General features: G+C 39.9%; 1 protein-coding gene across 1 annotated transcript in view; it reads left to right on the top strand.

Moving 5' to 3' along the window:
• Nucleotides 1–19558, top strand: part of plxna3 (plexin A3) — a 197361-nt gene that overhangs the window by 28550 nt on the left and 149253 nt on the right. Inside the window, exon 3 of the mRNA XM_053503619.1 lies at nt 1164–1346. Coding sequence (XP_053359594.1) covers nt 1164–1346 — 183 coding nt within the window. The remainder of the gene's footprint in view (nt 1–1163; nt 1347–19558) is intronic.

Genomic DNA, 19558 nt, shown 5'->3' with positions numbered 1-19558 from the left:
ATCATGATAATAATAATAACTCAGTCGGAATAAAAATGCATCATGTAAACATAGTCCGGCCTGATTGGAATGAGTGTGTGTGAGAAAACCTGTTATAATCTATTCAATAGGTAAATATTAGCCACGGAAACTCGGTCTGAGCGTTGCTCTTGTTGGAATAAATATATTCTCTCTCAGCATGTTTGCCCCACGTCAGGGTAACATTAGCTGAAGTGATGAGTTTCCAGGAGGGAAATTTTGCCTCCTTTATATTTGATAATAATGTAGAACTCTCTCTAACCTGTATTTACTTTAGACTTTGATCCACTAGGTCTTTGGCTGAGGCAGGAGCACGATTGGCTCATATTTTACACGTAGTAGTAAAGCATCGAAACAATCACAGATGAGGCTGAATTTTTGTCGACAGTCATAACTCATAAGCCAGCATTTATCTGGAAAGGTGTGATGATTAATATATGATTTTCAGGAGATGAAACAATTCACAGCTCGTCAAAACGTTACATTCTGATCGCATGATTTGAGCACGTCTTATCGGATCAGCGAAGTTGGAATCGCAAATCAGTCTGATTTGAAGAAATATTCTTCGTGCAAACCTTGATGCATGTCTTCTTTCATACCATATCAGCTCTCGATGATGGATTTTTCTCATAAATTATTAAATGATGACACCTTGTGCTTTTTTTCCCCATCCGTTTTGATTTATACTTACTATCATGGAACATCCGTGAAATAAGTTAATCATCCGTTCTCTTTTCTGTCATGGGAGCTAGAAACAGTCGTTTTCTTTGGTAGCTACTTCTGATGGTAAAGAGATGAAAAAAAAGCTTGTTGCAGTGAATTTAGACCTTAAATGATTGTTTTGTTTATCTATGTTAAAAAAACAAAATAGCTTTTAATCTGTTTAGGCATCTAGTGTGATGACATCCATCACACAAGTCATTGTGTAAGTCGTTTCTATAGAAACGATAACGTTTTGGAATGAGCGTGTTAATTTAATAAACCTGTGATTGCAATCATGCTTGCGATTACAGTCAGAGAAAATAAGTCACAAATTCTGACCAGTCAGATTCGAGGATTCAAAAGGGTTGTAGTACCGTATGAGCGCCTGCTCATGTCTCGTTCCATCGACTCTAACTCTGACTCCTCTTCTTCCTCCTCTCCAGCCAAAGCCGATCGGCGATGATTTTTGCGGCCTGGTCCTGAACCAGCCTCTCGGAGGTCTGCGGGTCATCGAGGGGACGCCGCTGTACGACGAGCGCAAAGACGGCATGGCCTCGGTGGCTGCGTACACCTACGGGGACCATACAGTGGTGTTCGTCGGGACACGTACGGGCTATCTTAAAAAGGTAAGGCGTGAAAATGTGCACCGTTTCAGATCGCGGCGCCGGCGATCGATCAGACCGGCGGGTTGAACGTCAGGTCAACGTAATGAGAGGGTTACAGGTTTTGTCGGAAACCGATCCCCTTAAGTGCGAGCGTATATTGAATGTGTGTGCGTCTGAGCGCAACCACAGGTGCAGCGTGTGAGTGAAAGTCAGACGAGGCTGAGCGAGTGAGAATGTGCCAACGAAGCCTTACAGGGGTCGAATTGCATTTAATCCTATTATACCGCTGCACATGTGTTTCCCCCTGCAATGGGATATACTGCAACCCGCAGAAAGCATTCACCCTACATTCCAAGATGCACACACACTTTCGTGTGTGTATGTGTATATATATATATATATATATATATATATATACACATACACACACACTTATACCGGGAGCACCTTTATGAGTCACCATATCTGTGAGCAAGGAACAGCTGGGGATGTTTAAAGAATAATACGGTCACTGCTGAGTTTATGAAAATCTCCATACACGTTGCAAACTGCATTTTTTTATTTTTTTATTTTATATATTTTTTTCTTCCCTCTGCGCCGTCTCAAACTGTTGGCATTCAGGCATGTCAACGAGCTGAAAGAGAGAGTGGGGGAGAGACGGTACTGGCTGGGGGATTTTGTCACCGTAATGAAAGTTTCAGGCTGTGTATAATACAATAACCTCTGACACACGTGAAAAATGAGCGTGTTTATAAGAAGAAACATTACTCACAGCTTCAATATTAGGCCAAGCCTGCAAAACAAACGTTCTGACAGAAGATTAAGTCTAATAAATTCGCTGTGGCACGGCGGCGAGATCGTTTAGAGAAGGTGACTCAGCCAAATTCTTTCCCTAATTAAAAGTACGATTACTCATCGAAATTAATTCTGGGGTAAACGTCGTACTCTAGCTTCCATCACACTTTTTTTTTTTCTTTTCCAAAAACTCATTTGCCTTGGGTTTCAAATCGCACAATGATTTTAATTAGCACTTTTAACCAGCTACAGCTTTATCGCTAAGCTGTAATATTAGCTAGCGTGCTCATATCATGAGCTGCTAGCTCATGATAATGACGGATTTATTCTCAAGGTCACGTCAGGTAAAGTTTATACAGTATTTGCTAGAATTTATTGTTGTTTAGCACAATGCTAAAAACGTCATTGTATAACTCTGAGGATTGCAGTTCCAACTGATTACGGATTTACTTGATGTGTTGTTGATCGGTTTTCGATTCAGAATCGATTTACAAAAACAGTTTATTAAAAAAAAAAAATTATTTACACGTTAAAAGGTTGAATCGTATACACCACAACTTTTACAGAAAAACAAACTGCTTCAAATCAGTTGCAAATACTCGTGGTTTTCTAGAGTAACGCATTGTCTTCTTCTTTGGACTTGATGGTGCAGTGGGTGCATTACTGCCACCTGCTGGACTGGAGTGTGGAGCAAAACACGCCCTGAAAAAAAAAAAAAAAAAAAAAGATTATCGCTTTGATACTTAAACAATCAACCACACAAAATACACAGCATTTCAATGTTTATTAAATACTTTCGGTAGTGTGAAAAAAAATTATAGTGGTTTGAGACAAAATACATGGTTTATAGTGCTTTTGAATTGAGTGTAAAATATTGAGAATTGCCAATCAAATTAACAGTTTAGAGACAATTCCCAGCTCTAATACTTACAACCGTATGATGATAAAGTGTTTAAAAATGTACTAGGTAGAAAGTTGAGAAGTTTCTTTAAATGTATAAGGCAAAAGACGTAATAGAGAGATCTAGTCCAAAACACACAAATATATTGATATCGAAATAGTTGTGAGGTGCTCAGCTTCTGGTGCTTAATCGTTGGCTGCTAGTGTGTTTTTGTCAATGCTGTGAGAAGTTATGTGTTGCCCTGGTGTCACTGAGGGACATTATTGTTAGCACAGGTACACTGGAGATAATTACCATACGTTAAAAAAAACCAGTGTTGGGTTAATTTGAGGGGAATAAAAAAAAAATCTAAAATTTTAAATAAAAGAGATAACAATCGGGGTTTTCTATTAGCTCACAAGATGAGCTTTTTTTTTTTTTTTTCCCCTAATTTTTTTTTCAGCAGAGTTTGGTGGCATTGGTGGTATTAGGTGAGACGACCAATCCCCCCACCCCCCCACCAATATTGATCGCTCCAGTTCCTGACGCATCATAGGCTGCTTGCAAAACAGATCCGTGTTGTTTAATTGATTATGCTGTTTAATCGACCTTTTGTCGTTGATGCAGTTCACAGAATTGTTGAGTTTGTTTTTGAATCAGAATTGGTTTATTCTTATAAAGAATTCAGGTGAACTTGTAAAAGTTAAATGCAGAAACTTGGCAAATCCCTTTAAAAAAATCTACCTCTAGCTTTGGCAGACATTACAAACTGCTTCAGTCTTCTGCAAATAAACGCATTTTGTACGATTATCGCTTCTTTTAATCTTTAGTCTTTATGTGCATTGGACACAACACTGCCACCTCCTGGACTGGAGCAAGGAGCAGAAGAAGAAAAAAAAGTTAAGCCTTCGTCACATATATGTCACATTACCGCAAAGCGAAATTTATCTTCGTATGTCTTGGCGTAACTGGGTCAGAGAACAGGGTCAGCCATAATAACTAGAGCAGGTAAGGGCCTTGCTCAAGGGCCCAACAATGGGAACTTGGTGGACCTGGGGTTTGAACCTTCAACCTTTTTTTTTTTGGGGAGGGATTTTTTCCAGATTTTCTCCTTAATTTAGTCGTAGCCAATTCCCCCCCCGTCACTAGGGGGCTCCCACATTAAGGCTACTATTACCACCATTCAGCCGGGAGGGTCGAAGACTATCACGTGTTTCCTCCGAACCGCGTGACGCCAGCCGACCGCATTTTTTTGAACTGCTTGCTCACGCACCTTTAGCGCCTGTGAGAGGTAACAGCATAGTGATAGGGCGAGCACTTTACCACTGCGCCACTCGGAGGCCTCAACATTTTGATTAGTAACCCAGTGCCTTTAACCCTCTGAGCTACCACTGCCCCTAAAAGGGAGGAAATTGCTTTTCATGAGATTACGACATTTAAATAATCAATAGCACAAATTACACAGCGGTTAAGTGTCTAGCTTCAGGAGTCGGAAAGCTGTAACAATTGTAGCTATAAATATAAACGTTACTGCTATTGAATCAAATCACAATACTCAAATAATCTATACATGATTGAGAGATCTATTACTATAAGCAGGCAGTTTTAATTCCGTAATAAAATAACATTTTAATGTCATTGTAAATGAGGTTTGGTTTTCCTCCAAGTATACAAACAGTTGTTTTCTGCCGCGTCAATCCATTAGGTTTGCGCGAAGGTGAAGTGCGTCCAGGCATGCAATTGGGAAATATAAACATCCTCACATTCATTGCACTCCCAGCCCCGGGGTCTAAAGTTCACCCCTCAGAGACGGGTCCTGTTTTATTTTACTGTTATTTATTGAAATTGTGTCCCTGTACGTGGTGTAATACAGCACCGCAGCTCAGGATCAGATGTTCACAAGGCCTTGAGAGCTCTCGGACATCATTCTGGATCGTATTCTGTCGTCGTCTGGTTTGGAACAACCCAATTTTGTCCAGGCAGCGATAACATCACATCACATTTGGTATATTATTTGCAGTGATGATATCTTTAAAGCACACTCTCTTCCATCGTAAGGGCCTCGGATTGAACGGGTGTCATAATAGTCAATCTGCGGTCGAATCTTTTTGTGACTGTCTGAAAAACGCGCTATCAGGGTGGAAACTGAGGTTTTTTGTTTTTTTTTCCCTTTCATTTTTCCTTCTTTGCCGAGGGAACGAGTTCGCATTAAGGGAGATGTGGTGGTGCATAATTAATCACATATTGCTCCTTATCACAGTTACAGTGTCTGCAATAAGCTAATGTTGATGGATTGTGATTAATGCAGGCTTTGCATCAGCATCAGCTTTTGTGGGCGAGAATTTATGGCTGAGCCTGTTGCATTTCACCACGACTGAGGGATTGCACAACTTAAACACTCGAAACACAATCCATAATCGGGTGCGATGTGAAAACGGTGCGATAATTTCATCTGTTTTTTAGACATGTCTAAAATGTAATGAAAAAAAAAAATGCAGTTCACTTTCGAGGGCATACAGATAGCCTCTACCACGAACTGCCAATCAGAACAAGTGTATCTGGACCAGCCAATCAGAGGCCACCTATTGGAACAAGCCAATGGGAGCAGTTCTAGTATGGCCATCTCATTCCAGAAGAACCGGCCTATCAGGGCCAGTCGATCATTATCAGCCACCATTTATGATTTTTGAAGAATTTCGAGCAAAACTGTTATGCCTTTCAAACCTTCTTGGAAAAATATTGTATAGATGTACATTGTGTGTATACTGTATATAGTTATTGTGAATATACAGTATATTGTATAGATATAATTTGTAATACTATTTATAATAAAATGTGCGATATAATAATATCTTGAAGAAATCTATACAGCAGTGTCGCATTAAGACAAAAAGGCAAAAGACAAAAAGAGAAAAGATCTAAAGAGAGGCAATAGAATAGTATAAAATGACTTATCATGGACTTATGACCGAAATATTAAGAAACATTTCACAGAAGCAAATGGTAATCATTCATAGTGTGCATTAGAGAATAAAAAAATCGATTCGGTGGGATATTATTATTCTTTTGCGTCGCAATCCATTTACTGACTTCAAAATAGATTTTTTTAAATGATTGTTTAAGTTTGCATTTGTGGCGGTCAGAAGTTGCCATTCCTCTATCATCCTGTTGGTGGCGTAGTCTAAACTGCTCACACATTTGCAGGATCATAGCATTCAAATTATTGGCCAAGTTTGATTAAAATTGTAACGTTTTTAAGAATTAATATGGAATCTGGATTTTTATAAAATTGTAATAGAATTGTGATACAAATCGAATCGGCAGCTAGGTATTGTGATAATACCCTGGTGATTCCCATCCCCAATAGGTTTATTGATGATCTGTGATATCTGGTGGTTTAAACTTTTGCTAATCTTACCGCTTAAATACCTACCCCTTAGCAGAAGCAGAAACCTGCAGAACATTTTTCATTTCCGTATAATAATTATCGAAGGCATTTATTTTAATTGCTACCTAAAACGAGCACCTTGTTTCTGTCATCTTGCTGCTACTTGCCAGAAAAAGAAACAACAATCACCAGAGCATGTACAGTATGAGTAAAGGCTTCAGGGATTTTCCCTTCCCGACAGATCCAGCTGTGTTTGTGTCTGTGCAGGTCTGATTGGTGTCTGTGTGGGCGTGGCCACGATGAGGTGATTGATCTACAAAATCAAAAGCTGTAAATACTTCGAACAATTCCCAATTTACCATCTGCAGTCAATAAAAAAAACCGACAGTCGAACTTCTGGCTAATCTCTCCTCCGTAGTCTGGCCTGCGCAGATCGCTGAGATTATAAATCACGTCTCGCCAAACAGCACCTCCGTAATAGAGTTAAACTCTTTCCAAATGGTTCTCTAACAGCGTGTTTGACAACATGCAGGGGTTTGGTGTGTTAATCCACCTGAAGGGCGCTGGTGCAGGCTGGGTAATTGCTGCGTATCTCCCTCCTGCCCCTGCCTGTTTGTTTTGGCAGGAGAAGAAAGCGCGCAGGCCTCTTTTCTCAGGCCGTACGGAAATCACCCATGAGCCGTCAGCGCTTCCTGTCCCTGCAAAGTGGTGCTGGAGTTAAGAGGAGACAGAAGGAGACAGTTATCACACTCTTGTATGGCCAACACAAACATTATTCTTATTACTGGCCAGGTCAATATCTACTCGTATGTTGTTGTTGTTTTTTTTTTTGTTGAAAAGTCCGATTTTTTTCATAACTCGCTAATTGCTCGATCACTATCAGCCACCATTTAGGATTTTTGACGGATTTCGAGGAAAACTGTTATGCCTTTCAACCTTCCTTGGAAAAATCTGCTGGCCAGCAAGTCCGATTTTATCAGAAAAAGAAAAGCTTAGTAGACATCTGGTTTAGTTGTTATCTTAATGGCCTATATTCTCTATTTTCACTTTCATTTTATTACAGTAGTTCCTTACGTTACCAACAATGCTGTCGACTCCCTGCTTATAGTGGTGACGGGGTGATTTACCCCTCGCTTCATTTCTACCTAAAGAGGGCGAGGCACCAGTAGGTTTGTCCAGCTCGTTCATCTCCTCTTTAACACATTCATTCTGCTCTAATTGATCAGCTTCCAAAGCTTCAACTTTCATGCTTCATCAGTGATACTGAGCTTGTCATCTTGTAGAAGTTTCTAAGTTGAGACTTTGGCTAATAGAAAAATTTATTAGTATTGAGTCAGTGTTTTAATATGTTTCTCAAAGTTTGAAAATACTGACGATGCTAAAATAATTTATGATTTTATTCAGTTAAATTGAACAATTAATATTTGGCATGAAGACCTTTGATGTTTCGAAACAATTCTGGATCTACCTGGACGTAGAGTCAAAAAGACGCCTGCAGTTCTTGGTGTTACTCGCTCAGTCCATTCCTGCTTAATCGCTTTCTTAAGATCATGTACAAAAGCGGTTTTGTGAACGCTCCTGCCTTCTTTGCCCTTGTCCAACAGTTTTCTATTGTTTAGAAGTCCGGAGATGCTCCCACGCCTAATACCATTGTCACCCAGCCAGTTTTTCACTTGTTTTTTTTTTTCAGATAATTAGCACAACTCTTGAGCCAGACCAGAAGACTAGAACTAATTAATAAAATCACTTGTTTTATGAACAGGAAGAACTATAATACATTGTCTTAATACATTCGGCCACCACTGTAAATAACTCTTTTCAATCGCACTGTAGATCCGCAATGAATCCTGGCACTTTTGCACCAGTTTATATGTCTGTTTGTGACATTATGGAGTATTGAACATTACTTTCGAAATAATACGTGAGAAACAGAGCAGTTGCTTTTTGAAATTTATGAGATTATGCTTAGAAGCATAAAGGAAAGTGTATAGTTACAAGAATGTGTATGCATACACTTTTGTTCTTTTAATATATATAAAAGTTTTAATACAAAATAATAATTTAACAATGCAAAATTACATACACTGTTGTTCAGGACTTTTTGGATGTATGAAGGGTCTTCGGTTTTAATGCTATGATTGCCAGCCACTAACCAATAAGTTACAGAATAACAATTAAATATGGTAAAATCACTAAACCTGCACATAATATACTTCTGGATTTTGCTAGTATTGGGTTTTTAAATATGAATATGTAGTGAATAAAACTTTTGCATTTGATTTCATTTAAGGTCTTTTGATTTTAACTGAAAATCTTCCAGTAAAATTAGTTCTATTATTTCTCAGTTCGGAAAATCAAATGAGGTCCTTTAAAAACAAATTCTAAAGTGTATTGTGCTCAAATATTATTCTGGCCGCATATATCTGTGTTTTGTCATGTAGTGCTGGTAAAAAAGGCAAATTTCAAATGATTTTTTTTTTAAGTTAAAAGGAATCACAGGTGATCCTGTGTAATATAAAAACATTTGACTTTCTATGAAAGCATTGAATTTTTTTGGCTGGAAATGTTTCCTGGATCTCCCCGTTTTGCTGTGTATTACGTAACTGACTCTTTATTGGCACCAGGATTATTTCCATGTTCACGTTAAGATATATAAAAGCCTGTCCCAATTCATTTTCTACTCTTGTTCTGCATGGATTTAGTCCGTGTTGACACAGCAGAGCCACTTTTTAACCAGAACGCTGGATGTGTTATGATAAGCTACGACGAGATTCCAGTGGATGACAACAACTAAATGCGAACGCGAGCTGTGAAAATCGAAGAAGGAACCGTGACAATGGCCAAAGCTCCTGAGATTGACTTTGAAGCTCCGAGCTCGCACAAATGGGTCCGAACTGGAGGAAAGCCAGGCTGAATCAGTGGAGCGGAACAAGGTGAAATTCTCAGAATGGATTGTACCAGGCTTTGCCTAGTTTCACCTTTCTGTTTATAGTTTTGCAGACCACATCTGCTTGAAAATCCCACTGCATTCCCCCTTGCGAGTTTTTTGTGGCAGGGCCATTTCTACCCTGAACGTAAAGCCAAATGAAAATAAATAAATAAATAAATAAAGTTGCCATTCCCCCCCCTCCCTCCCTGCACCTGCTATCTGCAGCATGGCCGCAACAGACTCCTCATAATCTCGCCTCTGGGAAATAAACCCAAGGCTGTTGGGGATTTTTTTTTTTTTTTTAATGGAACTCTGCAGCTAGGATATGTTTCATGAGACGATATATCAGCTTTGGGTGAATATGAAAGGAAGAATGTGTGCATACTTGAACTCTCGATAAAGACCCTCATTATTAATGTAAAGTCTATTTAACAGCTAAAAGGCTTTTGATGTAGTTGCCATATATCAACAGATCGACCTCCAAGCCGCCCTGACCTTGTCCTTCCTTCCTTCCCTTCCGGAAGCTGTTGTGTACCTCTATCAGAGCGGCCATATTCCGCTCCACATAGTACTATTACCGTACCCATGTGTGATTTCTCGTGAAGGTCATGCTTCATGTGGGTCCCCTCACAATAAAATGATTGAAAACAGACCCGGCTCTCAGAGATGACTCACAGAAGACGTGCAGACCTCTAAACCTTTTTCGCGCCGAAAATTAAGAGTAATCGTTCTGGAAAGGGTCAAATGTTGAACAGAGACGAAATCCGGGGAAGTTTACTGGTGGAAAAGTCTCAGACAGTTCCCGGGAAATGTCCACAAAGGCTTGTACGAACAAATTTCCAGGACAATGCTGGGAAAGAGGAAGTCGTATTTATTCCGTGATGCGCCGATACCTTTACACGCGTTATTACACAGGAATTTAGCAGCAAATAATGTGAACACAAACCAGGAGTGAAAACACAAGAGGATTGTTGCATTGAAATCCAGTTGGTAGGTTTAATGATAACGGAGATACAAAAAAAAAAAAAAAAAACTTTTTGGGTGATTGTTTTGAGCTTCAGAAGTCAAGAACTTTGGGGAAGTTGAATTAATTCATAGTTTCGGAATCGAATTTAATTTTTTTTTGTTATATACAAAACAATAAACAGAAAAACACGCAGTAAAATGCTTACATAATTGCCTGTTACTAAAAAAAAAAGACTTTGATAATAGTTTTCTTTGTTGATATTAATTAATTTAAAATTGATAGAATTACACTACAAATAAAAATTTTACACACGGAAACTGCAATAAAGTTGAAAGTAGCCTTTGCAAAGAAATACAATGTACAAGATAAAACAAAAACTTTAATTACACAGTAACAAGATTAACAGCATGAAAGCTTAATGTGTGGAAAGTCTAAAAACATAATGAGGAATAGAATAAGTTTACAGAAGCGTTAAACAAGCATTATAAAAACAATAATGAAAGGTGTTGGGTGTCAGGAGCAGTGTGATCGTCTATCATGCTTGATTGGCCCGAGTAGACAAAAGAGCTTTTAACGTGCAAACTTGTGTACACATTACTGCGAAAGGACAAGGATCCAAATAATATAATAATACAGCACACATTTACTAATCTCCACGGAGCAAAGAAAAAAAAATTAAGTCGCATGACTCATTTCTTCTCAAATACTTAGTTACGCCTCCTCTTACCTTAATAGCAGCTCTAATTTAATCCTGTCTAATACAGATTCCACGAGTGTCTCGACTTCCTGTTAATTTTAGCCCAGTCTTCCACTCACTGGGTTTCAGTTCAGCTAGGGTTCATGGTGAGGCCTCTTTTTCACCGTTTCACCTGCTGTTTTAAACGCTTGCACATGGGAGTTTATGGGATTGAGGTCTGGTTAATTTGGAGGCCAGTCGAATTAAACCCGAACCCCCCGCCATGTTTCATAGTTCAGGTTCATCGGACGACTTTCCCAACACAAGCTACATCGAGCGAGTGGGGACCGCTACTGTTGTCGCTTTTTGATATGAACAAGAATGCAGCTTGGGAATGAAGCTGTCAGAAATCTAAGAAATTTTTGCGCTGTAGGATTTGTCTCATTGCCCATGCTCCCCGTTTCCTGGTCCCTGTTTCGAGAATCGGCGCAGGCTGCAGGTCTTTTAGATTGAACATAATATAGTTGGACTGAGCTTTATTGGGTTTTATCGCATATAGACTTCTGCAATAATTAACCTATAAGCACTCAACCTGCATTCGAATACACCGCCCACAGTAGGAACTTGCCGTGTGCTCGTATTACACACATTTTCATGGCGGTAAATCTTAAGTTATCAGTCCTGGATTGAGCTGAGCATAATAATGCGCGTCGTTTAAAATCCATTTCATCAGAATGTAGCGCAAGGGTTTTATTGTCTCGATTTAGCATCCCAGCCATGTCTCCATACCAGATCAGGCTCGCCCTTTTTCGCGCCCTTTGCTTCAGCTTAAAAATAAGGGGTATGATATTCAGATCTGACCTTCCTTTGTTATCTTCCGATTCACCTGTGATTGGCCGCCAAATGGAGCTAATTTTACAGTATAAATCACAGGGCGTCCCGTCCCTGGAGTCCTCCGATGGGCCTGATTTATGAGTCGCTTAAACTCTCGGCCACGTTCGATCATCGCTAAATCTGTTTGCCGTAAATCGGCTGTCAGGGGGCATGCCAGAAAGACGTGTTGTAATGTGAAGCAGAGCATCAAGCTCCACATGCTACATACAGGAAACGGGTTTTATTGTTGCAGTATGGGAAAGATGTCATGTTCTATAATTGCGACAGGACTTGTAGTTTGGCAGAGCGCGTTGCTGAATGCTCGATAGATTCATATGGGGGTTGGGTACAGCTTCGATTGTTAAAAGAATGGTGTCTTGTGCCATCTTACGGTGTTGGACAGTAAATTGGATAAACTGTTGAATTTCAAATTAGCATGCTAATTTTCGAAATGTGTAATTACAGCTACTCTTGAATAGATTCATGTTTAAATTCATAGATTTCACATATTCATCAAAGCAGTTTAGTGGCTACTAATAGCGGTGAGGGAGGCTGGTATGCTTCTTTTTCTTCCCCGAAATGTTTTCCATGTTCTTCAATTCACGTATTTGGTCTTACCGAGCTGGCTAGCGATGTGAGCTTAGATGCATTTGATCATTTAATTTCAGTAATCATGCTAAACAAAATTTTTGCATCTGACTTCAACTATAAACAACGATTCAATCCGTGCATATAATCTATGGACAAGTGTTTCTCTACGGATTTTCCTTATTAAGTGTTAAGACGTTGAATTTGGGATCAATTGTTTGGCTTCATATACGTCCTGGAGATCATTTGTGTAAATGTCCTACTTGCTAGGGTAGGGACACTCACAAGTGACCCTAAAAAAAAAATTGGGAGGGTTAAAATAAAACGCTGCTGTTAGAAACGACAGGAGGATTATTACATAAAACTATATAGAGATGTTTTAATCTGATTCTTTCTCCGTAACAAATAACATTATTCAGCATAGATAGATTACAATGTTTTAAAATTACATGTTTGGTGTTACTCTGATTAGCTGCCTGATTTTTACCTTTTGACGGAGGTGTGTGTGCTTCATCAGCACTTTACTGATTTTCAGTGACGGGTAGATGAGACCGAGCCGGCCCAGGGTCAGGTCCACGGCCCTCTGCCTGAACTTTAAACTGCAGTTTGACTCAGCCTCATCGATTTCCCGACCTTTTGCCTGGTTAAAAATGCCATTGAAATGTCATTGGATTTAATAGAAACTCTTTCCATTTTTGACATTTCGCTTCCCTCTGCCCCGGAGACCAATAAAGCTTAATAAAGCTCTTAAACCAGCGGCCATGGAGCACCGAGGGCTTTATGGATCCCGATGCCATCGGCTGTGATACCTACCTGATTAGCCAGACACTTTGCAAGGCAGAAAATCTCCACGAGCAGACTAGATGCCCTCAGGTCATTTTATTTTATTTTATATTTTTTTGGTCTAAAACAGTTTTTTTTTTTTTTTTTTTTTGATCTGGCAGTGATGTTTAGGGGAGAAAAAAATAATAATACTGGTCTACTGTGGGTGACTGGCTCTGTTTACAGAAGACTTGGATGTTCTCAAAAGGTTTGCGTATATTTTGTCTGTATTAAACACTTGTTGTGTTCACCTGTGTGTGAACCTAAAACTTAAATCCGCTTTCCCTTGATGAGTTTTTCATGCCTGAGGAGCAGGAGACACCTGGATGCCTTGCATTGTGCTCGCAAGTGTAAATTAGTGTAAGTGTTTAATTTATATATATATATATGGGAGTATTCTGTACTCCCACTGAGAGGACAGAAATTACCTTCAACTGATGGATACGAAAAGGTGCTAATTAAAAATGTATATTAAATATGGACATATGTACTGTTTTTTTTATTTTTTATTTTATAAGATAAATAAAATGTATGTGTCATATACACAACCATACACAGTATGATATGCAGTGATATGCTTCTAAGTTAATAAATCGCATTGGAGAGTACAATTAAACTAAAGATTTAAAGATTTCTGATGAAAATAAAATTAAAAAATTTAATTTAGGTTGGAAATAAAAATAGAATATAGACATGTATAAATAAACATCATACAAATATAGTAGAATAATAATAAACTAAAATGTCATTGTTGTTGTTATTTATTTTGAAATTAAACCTAAAACTAGCCTAAAATTTGATTAAAAAAAAAAGTGTAAATTTAAAAATAACGAACTGTTCTATGGTACAAATTCCCCTTATTTATAGTATTTTTCCTAAAGTAATTGTGGTGTAGCGGTACACATTTGGAATTCCTACCGTTCAGTACAGAATGTTCAGCTGAGTGTGTGTTGTGATCCGAGTGAATCCAGTCTAGCATTAACTGGCGCTGGAGGGTTTTCTCCTTTAATTCAGTAAATTCAGATTAATGGAACAGGCAGCACGTCTCTGCAGACTCGTGGCAAAATAATGAAATATAACTAAAGTTGTAGGGAGTCGTACAGGGTTAGAAAGGAAGATAAACAAGTTTGTTTAAAGTGTACTTTCTAAGCACTGATACACAGGCCAGAATTACATCAGAGCCTTTAACAGATAAAGTGGGAAACTTAAAGTTGGGGTTTCGTTCACAACGTACAGGGCTGCTGGCTTGGTGAGTGAAAACAGTGAAAATTATAGTGAGTGATTTAGATTTAACAAACGAACCTGTACTTATGTTGATTAATCTAAAGGTAATACTTGTATATAAAGGATAACTCGTATCTTAAAGGTAGAAACTTATAAGAAAACGTAAAAATCGAGAGAGAGAAGTGTTCAGAGATTGGCGAAAATATCTATAGTGCCGTTATTTAAAACAACCTTCGTTTGCACTATTTGCCATAGACAGTGCTGTAACTAAAAACAGCTTATGTTCTTAAACAGTTTGTTTTAAAGAAGGAAAGGAATGTCTCTTTTTGTGCATTGCTTGTGAGTTCAGGAAATTATGCCCAGTTTGACGCTGATTTCTGTTTTGTAAAAGTAAACTTTTCTTTTTTTTCTTTTTTCTTTCTTGCTTCACTGTACCGGACACGTATCGGATCGTGACTTCTAAACCGAGTTACATAATGAACCATGACTTGTGCATACCGTTACAATTGTTGTATACAGTATATAGTCCGCTATAGGCATTTGATTCCAATAATTACATTGAGCAACAAGGATTAATGAACCAAAAAGTGTAGTTTTAAGCTTTTTTCGATGAGGCAACTAAATAAGGAACGTGTCGACCGTAAAATGTGAGATTTTTTTGTGGATAAGATACTAAGAAAACAAGCACAAAATGTCTTCTATCAATCATTGGACACGATGTCTACTGTTGAGTCTACTGTCTATAGACAGTAAAACTCGAGCGTGGCGGGACGAATAAGATCCAGATGTTGGAAATGTTCTTTATCTGTCGTCTGCGTGTTAGTGCCAGATGTAGCAGCAGCCACTCTGATTAAGATGCCGCTGTGGGAGGAGGAAAGTGAAGAGATGCAAGCTGCTAGAAAGTGAGTGATGGTCCGAATCTGCCTGTTGAAGAACCTGAATAGTACAACTTGTGGACAAACGAGGAAAAAAACAACAACAAAAAAACGAAGATACACTGGTTTTTCTTGTTCTCTTTGGTCGTTTAGAGATAAATTGTTTCTGCAGTGTAAATGTGACAACGTGGAACTGTTGGCCACAGAGTCATCCGTCTGCTTTAAGTGCCGGTGCTTGCCTCTCCCCCTTTTTTTATGTCTCTGCATCCAGGCTAATCACTTTAGCTGCGCACCCTGGTCGTTCCAGATACACGCTGTGTTTATGAGCAATGCATTCTGGGATCAAGCTGTTCGGGGGCCACCTGCAATGTCGCTGCAACTTTTATCTGCTCGTTTCCTGTCGTAATTTAATGGGAGGCTTGGTAACTTCGTTAAAGGTCAGGACGAACAGGCGCTTGTGAACAGGCGCTCGGTGGGTAAGAGGGCAAATCTTAAGCACCTGCTCGTGGCTGGCAGAGACTCAAGACGCCTAGCTTCTCGGCTGCAAGCTGATCGGTGGCAATAACGGATGCGTTTCGCTTCTCTTTCACTCCCTTAGAAATCGTCCCGATATCTGTCTGCTTTTTTTTTTTTTTTCTCGTCCACTGAAAGTTTGACAGGAAATAATGTGTCATTTTGTTTGAAACTCTGTTTGTCTTTTACTTTTACTCCTGCTACTAGCGCACAACCGCCAGACATGTTTTTATCACTCAGTTCTTGCTTGTGTGGCATCGTGCTTCTTCTCAATTTCCACCATGACTAACCTTGCAGCTAACCTTGAAGCCGTGCGCTGAAAAAACGAGCCATTAGATACCTTCGTCTGCCTTTTCCAGCCCGGTTGCTACGCTGATCTTCAGCCTACACAGGTATTAAAGTGGCTAATAAACTACACATTATGTCATCTGAGGAACGTACGTGCATGTTTAATGACACGGAGAGCGCACGCGAGAGAGAGAGGATGGGTAACGAAGAGCCGAAATGCAGGCAGAGAAAGGAAGGGAGGGGAAAAAAAAGCTTTATAGTCATTAGCAAGGCTGTTTGAGAGTATAGCATTCAGTTGTTATGATCACTATATCAGATCTGCCGTCACTGTTTGGTAATTAAGCTCCTGCAGCACAGTGTGTTTTTCTAGTTCTGCGGTTCGGAGGCCAGAGGCTCTCGGGCGGTGCGGAAAGAGCCGCAGCAAACGAGGCGGCTGATTTATGAGCACGGCGGCGTGCTGAATGAGCACTATGTCCCTGCAAATTGCTAAATTGAAGGGGGTCTTTGCAGATTCCTCCCATTAATGCTTCGCCGTCACATGTCCCGATTAGAGATGCGTTATTTAATAAAGCGCCGCACAAACGTGGAGAGCTATGCATTGCAGAAAAACACAGAGCGAAACATTATATCGCTTAGACACACAACTCTAGAACATCTAAAAAAAATTTTAGTCCCCCTCCCAATTTTAGTCTTTTAATTATAATGTATTAAGAGGAGAAGACGACAAATGCATTCTTGCCAACTCTTTTCAGGACGAAGTAGATAACGCATGCTCAGATGTCTTGATGATTTCTGTATTTGCATATTAATTGAAATCTTCATGATCATTTAGATATCAGTGCATGTTACAAGAATGAGATTTTCTGAAGACGCTTGCAATATTTTATCAGAATAAAAAAAATGGATTATGCAGTTTATGCTTGTAAAAGAAAGTGTTGCGAGATCATTGACGCCACAAACAAATTGTTTCCGTTTATATTTAAAAAATGTCAAAAGAATTTGAATCAGGAATGGGATCAACCTGAAAACTGATACAGCTTCAATAACTCGCTTTTATTACTAAATATGAGAGGGGAGAAAAAAGTATAGAGCAAACAATAAAGAATTATAAGCAGTGGTGACCAGAGGTTGATGTGAATCGTGGTGATCAATAATTGGTTTTGGAATAATGGTGATCTGTGGTTGGTTGTTGGGAACAGGAGTGATCTTTGGTTTATATTCATGGAAACAGTGGTGATCATTGGTTGTTAAGAAACTGGTGTTCAATCATTGGTTGATGAGGAACAGTGCTGTTTAGTCATTGTCAGGAAAGAGTGGTTGGTTGTTGGGAACAATGGTAATGAGTGGTTGGTTGTTGGGGAACAGTATCTGGAGTGCTTAGTTTTAAAGAACAGCGCTGTTCCATGATTGTTGGAGAACAATGGTGTTCAGTGGTTGGTTGTTGGGGAACAATGCTGATCTCTGGTTGGTTGTTGGGGAACAATGCTGATATCTGGTTGGTTGTTGGGGAACAATGCTGATCACTGGTTGGTTGTTGGGGAACAATGCTGATCACTGGTTGGTTGTTGGGGAACAATGCTGATCACTGGTTGGTTGTTGGGGAACAATGCTGATCTCTGGTTGGTTGTCAGGGGAACAGTTCTGATCACTGGATGGTTGTCAGGGGAACAATGCTGATCTCTGGATGGTTGTCAGGGGAACAATGCTGATCTCTGGTTGGTTGTTGGGGAACAATGCTGATCACTGGTTGGTTGTTGGGGAACAATGCTGATCTCTGGTTGGTTGTCAGGGGAACAATGGTGTTTAGTGGTGGTTTGTTAGGGAACAGAGGTTTTCAGTGGTTGGTTGTTAGGGGACAGTGGTGTTCAGTGTTTGGTTGTTGAAACCGGTATCAGTTAGTATAAGCAGCAGCAGTGAGGTGAGCTGGGGTGCTGTGTTGAGTGCAGAACAGCCAGTAAAGTCATCTGAAATGTTAGATTAGTCAGTAAGCTTGTAAAATAAATAACAGCGCTTAATGGGTAGAAAAAGTCCCTAATTCTAGCTAAGCTGGCAGCACTGCATAGACCTATGAACTCACACTTTTACCAGTTTTGTAGGTTCCAACTACATATTAAAAAAACCACAATGGACCTAAATTAGAACCAGCTGACCTTTTCGTTTTTGCTTCTAGTTCGTTTTTCATCGCTTTGAATCGCTACCGGATTGGTTTCGGTTTACCCCAAGTATGCTGGCAACTTCTACGGGGTGTTTGGGGTGCAGCAAAAACACTACCTCGTTTCAGCCACTGTTGCAGACCTTTGCACAGTAAACGAGAGCTGTTGTTTAAAACCCCGTCCCTGGATTGGGCCCGATTGGGGCGAGAGAGATCACAAGCACGGTGGCGGTCGGTTACAGCACTGATTGTGGCATCTGGACGTGTGGGGATCAAGATTTGGCCGCTCGTGCTCTCCCGGTCTCGGTGTGTTGACGGGAGCTTTCGCGCCTGTCTGGCATGCCAATAATGGAAGGCAATCTGCTGCGAGTGTTTAGATATGGATACGGTTTGTCCAAGGTAATTAGCTTTGGCTAACTCAAGGGATCAAGTCAGAGGCAGTAAAATAACTGGAAGAGACAGATGGTGAAAAGCCTCGTCTCTCTGCTCTGCCCCCCATATGACAGCAGCCGCCACCAATTCCGTATCAAATTGGGAAAGACCTGGCGCGGCATACGCTTTAGTGTACGCGTGAAAAAGAAACAATTTCACGAAATAACAGAGACCGGAACGGGTTTGGATTTATGTCATTGTCCCGTCATTGTTTTTGTTTTCCCCTTCTTTTATTTAATAAAGAGTAATGAATAATAAAATCGGTTAGCTGATATTTCATTCTGTCTCCTTTCAATCTTTAAATGTGTTACAGGACGAAAAGAGAAACGGAAACGATTTTAGGGAACTAAAGGGAAAAAAAAAACAACAGTCTTTTGTTGCTGATAAAATTAAATAAGGAAGAGAGACATTGAGAAGCTGAACGCAAGAGATTTGATACAGAGAGCAAGGGAGAGATGGGGATGGAGAACGACAGACACATTGAGAAAAAGAGAGAGAGAGAGACCGAGACGGAGAGACAGTGAGACCACAAGAAGTTGGAGCGAGGGAGAAATCCGGCACAGTGTTCCAGAGTGTTGCTCGTTCATGTCTGGAGAGATTTTACACTACCTCTCGTGCACATTGTTGAAAGACAGAGAAAGCAGCAGAGGGGTGAGAGTGAGAAACGGATGTACAGAGAGCTGCTCTGTGTCAGTACGTCCTTGTGTTTGATGTGAGGACTGAAGGATTGTGGGATTCGTATCGGAGTACTGCAGGGGCAGGGGGGTGAAAAAGGATTTTTTTTTTCTTCCTCCCCCCCAAGAGTCTTTGGAGCCAGGCACCTGGAACTAG

Source organism: Clarias gariepinus, chromosome 9 (genome assembly GCF_024256425.1).
Source record: "Clarias gariepinus isolate MV-2021 ecotype Netherlands chromosome 9, CGAR_prim_01v2, whole genome shotgun sequence".
NCBI lineage: Eukaryota > Metazoa > Chordata > Actinopteri > Siluriformes > Clariidae > Clarias > Clarias gariepinus.
This window is presented reverse-complemented; position numbering and strand designations above follow the sequence as displayed.